Source organism: Lactuca virosa, chromosome 8 (genome assembly GCF_052849685.1).
Source record: "Lactuca virosa cultivar CGN04683 chromosome 8, Lactuca_virosa_CGN04683_v6, whole genome shotgun sequence".
Classification (NCBI taxonomy): domain Eukaryota; kingdom Viridiplantae; phylum Streptophyta; class Magnoliopsida; order Asterales; family Asteraceae; genus Lactuca; species Lactuca virosa.
This window is the reverse complement of record NC_136433.1, coordinates 259,362,158-259,374,225: the sequence shown is the minus strand read 5'-3', so window position 1 is coordinate 259,374,225 and position 12,068 is coordinate 259,362,158. Positions and strand designations below refer to the sequence as shown.

Genomic DNA, 12,068 nt, shown 5'->3' with positions numbered 1-12,068 from the left:
TCCCCACCACCAAAAACAACACCCCTAACCAAACGCAAACCCAATTCCAATTTCAGTACCAACCGCCTTTAACACTAGGCATGACAATCGTGTCGTGTTCGGGTTGGCAGATCAAAATACACTAACTCGAACACGACCCCTTTAATTATAGAGGTCGGGTTGGCGGGTTTGGAACATAAACCTATATACGACTGTAACGTCACAAAAATCATTGGAAAAAATTTCATTTTTTCAAACATTAATCCATACAACAATCTATTCCCAAAACATTCAAGGTGGAAAATAGTATTTAAACATCAGAATAAAAATCATAAATAGCCACTGCGGAATAAACTCTGGGGAATATTGTACAGTCATGCCGGGCCCTTCCCTTTTGAACTACCTGAAACCATAAACCTGAAACAGTAAGCACACAAAGTTTGGTGATTTCCCCAAAATACCACATACAACAAACACATAAATATAATAGCACATGATTGTGTCGGGTCCGTATCAACCCCATGCAACAACAAGTAGTTGTGTCGGGTCCGTATCAACCCTCGAGTCCGTATCAACCCCGAGTCCATAATGACTCTGATCCCAGATTGGCTCCATGCACATATCATACAATCATATCAGTAACAGTCACATTGTCACACACATCCTACATATACGAATCAATGAGCCGACATTGGTGCCTTCGACCCATTAGTATGGTGAGAAGACTCACATCAATTTGAGGATAACCCAATCACACACGCGCTACTGCTACATGGCTCCTTACACTGAAAATAATCAAAATCATCCCTAATCAATAATTGGGGTAATAACCAATAATCAAAACTCCAACCATAATTTATCATGCTAAAGGGTAAAAGACTATTTTACCCTTTCCGTACTTGGCCCAACAAATCATGACCCAAACCCAAAATGACCCAAAGCCCAAAATGACCCATAATGCTTCTGGTGAGTACACCCTGCGTACCACCCCCAATACGCCCAATGTACTGCTTGATTGAAGAAAGGGTAATAGGTTGGAAACCGCTACGCACAACCTACCAGGAGGGTACGCCCAACGTACGCCATTGATGCCCAAACTCAACTTTATGCTTCTTAATACCTTAAGACCTAAAGCCCATCACCCAAATCTGATTCTAAGGGACATCTTAAGTCATAAAGTTCCTGACTTTATGACTTTGCATGGCTTAATGGAGTCCAAACCAAATCCCTAGATTCATAACTTTACCAAAAGACTACTAACACATGCATGGAACATATATACTCTAAGGGACATCTTAAGTCATAAAGTTCCTGACTTTATGACTTTGCATGGCTTAATGGAGTCCAAACCAAAGCCCTAAATTCATAACTTTACCAAAAGACCACTAACACATGCATGGAACATATATACCCATCAAGATTCGATTTTTAAGTATGCCTTAATGACCTCAAATATGACTAGATATGAGGCTCAAAGGATCTAGAGTAACTTCTACTCACAAGAACCAAGCCATGGGACCAAAACATGCTCATATCATAACGCAAAGCTAGATCTACACTAAAGAGCCATAAATTTTGAAGCTTTATACCTCCAAAAGAAAGGTCAATATGAACAAGGTATGGATCTACAAGCTCCAAGCCAACCAACACTTCTCAAATGAGCTCCTTCTTCTCCAATATGCACCAAGAACACTCCAAATCACTCAATAGGCTCAAGAATCTCACAAATGGGAATAGGGTTTTGAGGGAACTTCTTTATAGGATGCAAGCTGAAGATAAGAAGCGTTTCCAAAAGGTTAAGGCCTTTAAATACGGTCCAAGGCCCAAAAAATTAGGGTTTGCCACTGCCACGCGTACTCCCAACGTACTAGGGAGATTCACCGTGACCAAAAAAACAAGTACGTCCAACATACATGCCTTGTACATCCTACGTACATACCAAACTCTTTTCCATTATAGCTTCGAATGGCCATAACTTATTCATCCCAACTCCGATTTTAGCGTTCTTTATATGCTCGAAAAGGTAATGAAAAGTACTACAATCACATATAATCTCCTTTGACTTAAAACCTCCCAAACTAGAATCCTCAATTTAAGAAAAGGTCTGAAGTATCACTTTTACCATTATACCCTTGGACTCCAAAGCACAAACCGAAAGCTTGGATCACACAACCTGTATAATCCACACCCAAATGGGTCTAAAACCCAAACCCTTTAAAGTCTATTGCCCTAAATTGATCCATTTGATACCCATAATTCTGAAATAGGAAGCTTCTCGAAACCGGATGTTACAACTCTCCCCCATTTAAATTGGATTTCGTTCTCGAAATCACTCCTTACTACCTTCCAGGCACCCAGATGATCATGCCCATTCTTCCCGAACCCCGCTTCGGCTAAATGTCGACTCACACATACAACGACCGTCCAATGCTACAGTCGAAACCAAAACTTCGCAGGACTCACGTACCTTGATGAAGAACGAATCCTTCCCCCACGTACTTAAACCAATGAGGAAAAACCATTGTTACTCGGTCCAAAATCCCAGAATCCAATACCTTGTCTGACTTTCCGACATATAAAACAATTTTGAAACACAATCAAAATGACTCCACTTCGCAATCTAAACCGAACGAAATTCTTCCGATCCTGAATTAATTTGTTGATGCCTCTGGAGAATAGAATCCATGGCCATTCATCGTTGCTGAACAATTTTCCATTTGATGATGGGGGTGACTCTCATCGCGAGTCTCACCACTAATCACTAACCCAATCTACAACTCACATTCCGATAACTGAAGATTCACACATTCATTCTATCCGAGATCTTCTAATTCCACGGTGACCTTGTACTAAGCTGAGATATAAAATCCATAACCGTCTGCTACGTCTGACAATATCACACACGGCCACATCATGATATTCTGCCCAAAGTCTACTACTACATGCTACTTGAGCCTAAACACCATATGAATGTCATCCATCGACCACAGAGTAATCCTACTCTAAATGTGATCAACACCTTAATCAAGCTAATTTCTACCGGGTCTCACCCATACTATCATAACCAAATGGGCCTTGCCCATGTGTCCCACCCACTCAAGGGCTATACAAGCCTAAACATCGGCTCATATCCAACAATCCTCATTCCAAACAAGGAGTGGTCAACAAACAATACAGTCCGAGCCGCCCATGCATGAGCTTTGATCCTCCTACATACTGACAACCACTCCTTCAATGGCTATCTCATCTTGGTGAATTCTACGACTCCATCATAGATTTACAACACTTCCTGATAATCTATCAACCTTGTGTATGATACGGATACCTCGTAGTCTTACCACACTCTCATAACAGCCATGAGCCCAACCTATGGTCTTGCCCTTTATCTACCATACCAACCCAAAACCAAACATAAGTCGAAACACGCATCCGACTAAACCTCAATTAGGTGCTCAAGTCAGACTTTAAACTCCAAGGCCTTTATCAGATAAGAACAGATAGAGAGGCTCTAACACAACTCTCAACCTGAGTATATTTATATAACCGCCATGCGTCACCCATTCGGAAATTTTTTTCCGAATCCCCAACCTTGTGCAAGCCTCAATCAAGACGTATTATTTGAAAATTTCTGGTATGTTTTCATGTCGTTGATGAATTACGAACTTGCTTGTTCATTTGCTTGCTTTGTGAGGAATTATGCGTAAAGTCGGATTGTTTTTATTGAGAATAGTAAGCTATAGGGGATGGATTGGAGTCTATTAGAGAGTTGATTATCACTGTAGGATTTCATGCACACAAGGTGTTTGTCATATTGTCTGAAAGAACCTAATAAGTGTAAAAGTAGCATTTTATGTGAAAATCCATAACTTTGAACCCTTATCAAGCCAAGCATTAAGGCCCTTATGTTAAATTGAATTTCACATATCAATAGCCTAATAAGTAACCAACAATCATGTTAAAAGTGTTAAAAGTGATAAACTTAAGGCTTAACCATTAAGTCCTCAATAAAACACCAAAAGTGATTTAAAAGGTATTATGATAAATTTTCCCAAATCTGTCATCCAACTTCTAAAATTCGTGAAATTCAACAAGGACACCTAAAAATCATGAGACTTAGTTTTCTGTAAATCTTAATGTGTCTAGCTTCTTCAAACTTTGAATCACAATTCGAAATTCCAACTCTTTATGGGGTAAAATTGGCAATCTTCTCAGGCTGGTCCATGCTGTCACAGATTTCATGCATTGTCTTCAAAAAATCATAATAAATTCATCAGAACTCCAAATTCCAAAATTCCAAAGCCTATAGTTAGATATGGATGTATAGTTTCCCACATATAAAGGGACTGATGTAATTCTTAGTAAATTGGTACAATTTATTCCAAGAGTGTTGAGTGGTCTAGAAAGTGATAGCTAAAAATTACTAACTTGTAAATTTAATATAAAATAAACCAAAAATCATTAGAACAAAATATTGATATTTCTGAAAAGATAAAAGGGGGAACTTTACCAATATAATTTTATCAAATTTTAATAATGGGTTGAAAGTTAAGAAAATATATCCCAAACAGAGCACTACAATCAAAGAAAAAATAAGGAAATATATACATAAGTTTTATAAGATTAATACAACAAAGCACAAGCTAAATAATGTTATAGTATTTGTGTAGGTTCTCAGAAAGGAAATGATCCATCTTGCTCATGCTAGCTAAATTTTAAGTTCAAGGAGGTGAGTTACATTAACTCTCCTATTATGTAGGCATTACTTGTTTTATGTTATTGTTCATGGATACCCTAATCCGGTAGAGTGAACAAGGAAAGACAGAATGTAGTTTGTTTTCTAGTGAGACAAGCAGACAATATTCATTTATGCGTTCTCGATTCTTTAATTGTTCTCGTGTATTAAATCACATGTGATTATATGATCTAATCACATATGACTTATATGCACAAGATTCATTTTTTGTGTTTTTGATTCAATAGTTGTTTTTTGTTCATATTAATTGTATGTGATTAAATACATAAAATAACATATAATTAAATACATGATAACGACTATTGAATCGAGAACGCGAATTTGAATCTTATTCACATAAATCATATGTGATTATATATGTATAATCAAATGTGATTAAATACACGAGAAAAACTATTAAATCGAGAACACGAAAATGAATATTGTCCATATAAATCATATGAGATTAGATACATATAATAACATGTGATTGTGTGTATCTAATCACATATGATTTATGTGGCTAAGATTCATTTTCGCATTCTCGATTCAATAATTGTTTTTTTCCCACTTTAATCATATGTGATTAAATACATTTAATCAGATGTGATTATATGTTTCTAATCACATGATTTTATTTGGAAAAAACGAATATTGTCTATATAAATCATATGTGATTAGATACATACAATCACATGTAATTATATACACGATAACAGATATTGAACCAAGAAAACGAAAACAAATCTTTATCCAAAATTATCATATGTGATTGAATACATATAATCACATGTGATTATATGAATCTAATCACATATGATTTATGTGGGCATAATTCATTTTTTCTTTGTTGATTCAATAGTTGTTCCCATGTATTTTATCACATGTGATTATATGTATAATCGTATGTGAGTAGGTACATGAGCACACATATTGAATCGAGAAGGAAAAAATGAATCGTGTCCACCTCAAATCATATGTGATTATATACATATAATCACATGTGATTAAATACACAAAAGCAATTATTCAATTGAAACCGCAAAAATAAATATTGTCTACATAAATCATATCTGATTAAATACATATAATCACATGTAATTATATGTATCCAATCATATATGATTTATATGGATGAGATTCATTGTCACATTCTCGATTCAGTAATTGTTCTTTGTCCACTGTAATCATATATGATTATATGTATCCAATCATATATGATTTATATGGACAAAAATTAATGATGTCTATATAAATCATATGTGATTAGATACATATAATCACATATGATTATATACACGAGAACAACTATTGAATCAAGAACACAAAGATAAATATTGTCGACATAATATGTGATTAAATGCATATAATCACATGTGATTAAGTACATGAGTACAACTATTGAATTGATAAAGAATTAATGAATCTTGTCCACATAAATATATGCGATTAGGTACATATAATCACATGTGATTATATGTATTTAGTCACATATGATTTATGTGGACAATATTCATTTTTGCGTTTTTAATTCAATAGTTGGTCTCGTGTATTTAATCACATACGATTTATGTGAAAAAGATTTGTTTTCACGTTCTTGATTCAATAAATCATATGTGATGAAATATATATGACCACATGTAATTATATACACGAGAACAACTATTGAATCAAGAACATTAAAACAAATTTAAGTCCACATTAATCATATGTGATTAGATACTTATAATCACATGTGATTAAAAATATGAGAAAAATTATTGAAACGAAAACTCAAAAATGGGTATTGTTCATATAAATCATATGTGATTGGATACATATAATCACATGTGATTATATGTATCTAATCACATATGATTAAAGTTGACAAAAAATAATTATTGAATCGAGAACGTAATAATGACATATGTGATTAAATATATCTAATCATATGTGATTATATGTATCTAATCACATGATTTATATGGACAAAAAAAATATTGTCCATACAAATCATATGTGATTAAATACAAATAATCACATGTGATTATATACAGATAAACACGGGTGGTGGTGGTGTGTAGTGATGTTTGGTGGTGGTAGCTGGTGAAGGGTGGTGGGGTGACATGTGGGGTGGTGATTATAGTGGGTGGCAGGTGGCGGTGACGAGCGGTGGTGATGGGTGGTGGAGACAGGTGAAGGTGAAGGTGATAGGTGGTGGTGGGTAGGTGGCGGTTAGTGGTGATGGTGTATAGTGGTTTTGGTGGATGATGGGTGGGGTGGTGGTGGTGGGTGGTTGTGATGGGTGGCGGTGATAGGTGGTGATCGGTGGTTGTCGGTGGTGATGGTTGGTGGTGGTGGTGGGTGATGGTTGGTGGTGGAGGTGGGTGGTGGTGGAGGTAGGTGGTGGTGATATGTGATGATGGTGGAGGCGGGTGGTGGTGATGGGTGGTGGGTGGTGGTAATGACAAGTGGTGGTCATAATGTTGGGTAGTGGGTGGGTGGTAGTGATGGGTGGTGGAGGTGGGCGGGTGGTGGTTTTGGTGGGTGGTAGGTGGGGGTGATGGGGGCGAGTGGTGGTGGCGGGTGGTGGTGATGGGTGGTGGTGGTGGGTGGTGATGATGTGTGGTGGTGATGAGTGGTGGTAGTGACGGGCGGTGGTCATAATGATGGGTAGTGACTAGGTGGTAGTGATGGGTGGTAGAGGTGGGTGAGTAGTGGTTGTAGTGGGTGGTGGGTGAGGGTGATGGTGGCGGGTGGTGGTTGTCGGTGGTTATGGGTGGTGGGTGGTGGTAATGGCAGGTGGTGGTCATAGTGGTGGGTGAGTGGTAGTGATGGGTGGTGGAGGTGGATAGTGGTGGGTGGGCGGGTTGTGGTTGTTGTGGGTGGTGGTGATGGTGGCGGGTGGGGTTAGTGATGGTGATGGATGATGGTCATGGTTGGCGATGGCGAATGGTGGTGATGATGTTGGGTGGTGGTGATGGGTGGTGGAGGTGGGTGGCGGTGACAGGTGGTGGTAGCGGATGATATTGTTTGGGTGGTGAGTGGTGTTGGTTAGTGAGTTTTTTAATTTTTTTTTACTTATTTTTTTGATTTATATTAATATTATTTGATGATTTTAATTTAAGAAAATTGTGCGGTCAAAATTTGTTCTTAAATGTTATCGCGATGAGAAATGTTATTGATTAAACGCTTATATATATATATATATATATATATATATATATATATATATATATATATATATATATATATTCATGTACTGTAATAGGATCCACCACCTTTTAGTAGAAAGACGATTCTTGTACTATGGTTTTACAATCTACTCAAAAAAGTACTCCGTTTGAGAACTATGTTCCATAAATCTTTTACATACTATTAGTTGAATATCAAGTTGTATTCTTAAATTGTGTAAGGTTGCTAAAAGCAACAAGTAAAATTAACAAAACTTGTAAACATTTTACAATTTCATGTTAGAGATTAAAACCACTACAAAACCAATTCTCATGTATAAAATTTTTGAATGGTAACACGTATATAAATAGCAAGCATTTGTTACACATAAATTAAAGATGCATACACTGGATTATACAAGCAGCCTATTGTTTAATAGATCCATTTATAAAAGTTGGTAATGCTATAATAGTACCTCAAATATTACTAATTGCTTACAAATATAAGAAAACAAGCAAAATTTGAAGACACCAAAATACCAACATTCATGATGCTATTAGACCCATTTTCGTAATTTTGCACATGTGTTTTGTAACCAAGAAATTTAATTTAAGAGCAGATTATTATAGAACATGTGTAGGTTATTCTAACAACGATAAAGTTCTTTTTGTTGAATATATATGATTTATATTAGAAAAATATACATAAATTTGTAGAAAAAAATAATACTACGTAATACATAAGACATAATTACTTAAATTTCAGTTTTACAAATTTAAAATTGGCCAAACTTTAATCAACGCCAGTTAAATAGTTAATTAATTAACTTCGCCTCGGCTATGGATTGCCAGCGTGGTATGCTTTGTTAAGCGTCGGATCATTTTAGATCCTCCCACCTTAAATTCAACCAAACAAACCGCACATTATATATATTCATCTTCTCCCTCCGTTTTATTCATCGAGTTTTCAAATTCACAATCAACTCCATCGAATCTAATCTCTCGACACCAATTTCAAGCCAGATCAATGGAGTCCGGGAAAACAACCAAGGGTGCCGGAGGAAGGAAAGGCGCCGGAGAACGGAAGAAATCGGTGACTAAGTCGGTTAAGGCCGGACTTCAGTTTCCGGTGGGTAGAATCTCTAGGTTTCTGAAAAAAGGCCAATACGCTAAACGAACTGGCTCCGGTGCACCGATCTATCTCGCCGCTGTTCTTGAATACCTCGCTGCTGAGGTTCGTATCCTAGTTTTCTGTGTTACTTTCGTTTTGTTTTGATATTTGTTGAAATCAGCTATTGATTTGATTCCCAAAATCGAATTATAGGTTTTGGAGTTGGCTGGAAATGCAGCAAGAGATAACAAGAAGACGAGAATTAACCCTAGACATGTTCTATTGGCTGTGAGGAACGATGAAGAATTGGGAAAATTGCTTGCTGGTGTTACCATCGCGAATGGAGGTGTTCTACCAAACATCAATCCAGTTTTGTTGCCTAAGAAATCTGCAGTTGACGCCGAGAAGACTCCTAAATCTCCCAAATCGACTAAAGCTTCCAAATCACCCAAAAAGGCATAGAAATATGCAGTTATGGTGTAGAATAGTTATGTTGTTTGTATGAAGCTACATTAGGTTAAATGTTAACAGAGTTTCTTGATTTTAGCACCACAATTAATCTAATCATCTTGATTATATATATTTCTCAACTGTGTTAATTCTCTTTTGTTGTGTTTAAGTTTCTTATGGTTTTGGCATGAACCCATTTCATCGATGCTGCTTAAGATTCACCATTTTGTTTGAATGATTGTTGTCTCATGCTTCACAGAAATGTAATAGCACACAATATATATCAAACTACTCTTTGATTAATTTGGAAATATAACTCAAAAACCAAATTAGTTTACAGTGTGTTTTTGTTTCTTTGTGTTGGTGTGTATTACCCTCTTGATAATGCACTGTATTTATAAGATGGACTAAATCATTTCCAATCTTATAATAATAAACATGAGACCCAACCAACTTGTTGGTGTCCCCTACTTTATTTGTGGGTGGAAGACATGAGTGGAGTGAAATGAGGAATTAGGATTCCAACAATCACCCCCGAATCTCTAAGTCCTTCTAGAGATGTCTTAAATCTCGATCAAGTCCCGCATTATCTTGAACTTGGTTCGAGCCAACGGTTTTGTGAGAATGTCTGCCTTTTGTTCTTCACCTGGAATGTACTCTACCTCCACTTGTTCCTTTTCAACGCAATTACGAATGAAGTGAAACCTAGTGTGAATGTGTTTACTTCTTCCGTGAAAAACGGGATTGTTTGTTAGTTCGATAGCAGACTTGTTATCAACTATAAGAACCACCTTCTCTTGCGTTTTGTTCAAGATTTCTCCCAGCAAATCTTGAAGCCATATTGCTTGACATGCAGCCGCAGTGGCTGCCATGAACTCTGCCTCGCAAGATGATAAAGCAACAGTATCTTGCTTTTGCGAACACCATGTTATTGGAGACAACCCATAGTAGAAAATATGACCAGTTGTGCTTCTTCCGTCATCTGGATCAACATTATGACTACTATCACTGTAACCAATTATTCGATTTTGTCCCATCCTCTCGTACTTGATTCCGTATCCCGTTGTTCCTCGTAAATACCTTAGGATGTGTTTGATTGCAACACCATGTGATTCTCTTGGATCTTGCGTGTATCGACTAACAACTCCAACCGCATATGCCATATCGGGTCTTGTCTGCAAGAGATATCTAAGGCATCCTACCAACTTTTGGTATTGTGTCGGGTCGATTTCGGGTTCATCTTCGGCCTTCAACATTTTGGTTCCTGGATCCATGGGAATGTGGGTAGGATTGCAATCATGTAAACCGGCTTCCTTCAGAATGCGTTGTGCATACGCTTCTTGGTTTATTGTAATCCCCGATTTATCCTGTTTGACTTCAATGCCCAGGTAGTAAGTTAATCTTCCAAGATCAGACATCTCGAAGTTCTTGGACATTTCAAATTTGAACCTTTTGATCATGCTCAAATTTGTACCTGTGACAAACAAATCATCAACATAGATTGCTAAAATTAGCAAGTTGGATCCTTCGTTCTTCCGGTACACCGATGGTTCTTTCATGCACTTGTGAAATTTCATTCCTTTCAAAATCCCATCAAGTTTCGTATTCCATGCTCTCGGTGCTTGTCTAAGACCATATAGTGCTTTTGAAAGACGGTACACCTCGTGCTCGTCGCCTTTCCTTATGTAGCCTTCCGGTTGATACACATAGACGGTTTCTCTCAACTCTCCATGTAAGAAAGCCGTCTTGACATCCAAGTGGTGAAGCTCCCATCCATTGGTAGCAGCTAAGGCAATGAGAAACCGTATGGTTTCGATGCGAGCTACCGGAGCAAATACTTCTTGAAAGTTAATACCAGGTTGTTGTACGTACCCTTTAGCAACCAATCTTGCCTTGTGTTTGTTTATGGTGCCATCTGCATTTTTCTTCAGCTTGAACACCCATTTGAGTCCAATGGGCTTCACCCCCATAGGCTTGTTTACGAGAGACCAAGTATTGTTCTTGTTGATCGAATTGATCTCTGTATTCATGGCTTTGACCCACTCTGGTTCTTTCTTCGCCTCTTCAACCGATACCGGCTCGTCATTGGTTGCTAGGAGAAGTTCTTCAATGTCATCAACATAAAGTACATAATCTCGTAATCGAATTGGAAGCACCTTTGGTCTTGTGGGCCTTTGGTTTTGAACATTGTTTACGTTGTTGTTGACCGGACTTGGTTGCTCATTTTCTTGTACCTCCACTCCGTCTTCAATCTCGTGATCCGATTCGTTTGGTTCAATTGGTTCGTTGTTTACATCGTTTCCTTGGTTGTTGTTCACCTTATCTTCCAGTAAATCCCATGGTACTATGAATGATCCTGGTTCTTCATTGTCGGGTGTAGCTTCGTTAACCCAATTCCACCCTTTGGTTTCATTAAAAATAACGTCTCGACTTACTATTATTTTTTGTGTAACCGGGTTAAAAAGACGATAAGCTTTCGTACCCGGTTCGGAACCAAGATGCACCAGTGGTCTTGATCTATCATCCAACTTCTTCACGTTTACCGGTTCAACTTTTGCATACGGTAGACACCCAAAGATGCGTACGTTCTCCAAATTAGGTTTTCTTTTATACAACTTCTCGTACGGAGTTGTATTACCAAGTA

The 12,068-nt window shown here is 37.5% G+C and overlaps 1 protein-coding gene across 1 annotated transcript; it reads left to right on the top strand.

Moving 5' to 3' along the window:
* The first annotated feature begins 8,813 nt into the window (after nt 1–8,813).
* On the top strand, nt 8,814–9,556 carry LOC145133943 (histone H2A.1-like). Its single transcript, XM_079068886.1, has 2 exons — nt 8,814–9,097; nt 9,188–9,556. The coding sequence occupies exons 1-2, from the start codon at nt 8,891–8,893 to the stop codon at nt 9,434–9,436; spliced, it is 456 nt and encodes a 151-aa protein (XP_078925012.1). The 5' UTR covers nt 8,814–8,890; the 3' UTR covers nt 9,437–9,556.
* The last annotated feature ends 2,512 nt before the right edge of the window (nt 9,557–12,068 follow it).

Bases quoted from the DNA above. Each gene is read 5' to 3' on its own strand.
- LOC145133943 (XM_079068886.1), top strand. From the start codon at position 8,891: ATGGAGTCCGGGAAAACAACCAAGGGTGCCGGAGGAAGGAAAGGCGCC. The intron at 9,098-9,187 runs GTTCGTATCCTA...ATCGAATTATAG, and splicing joins TTGAATACCTCGCTGCTGAG to GTTTTGGAGTTGGCTGGAAA.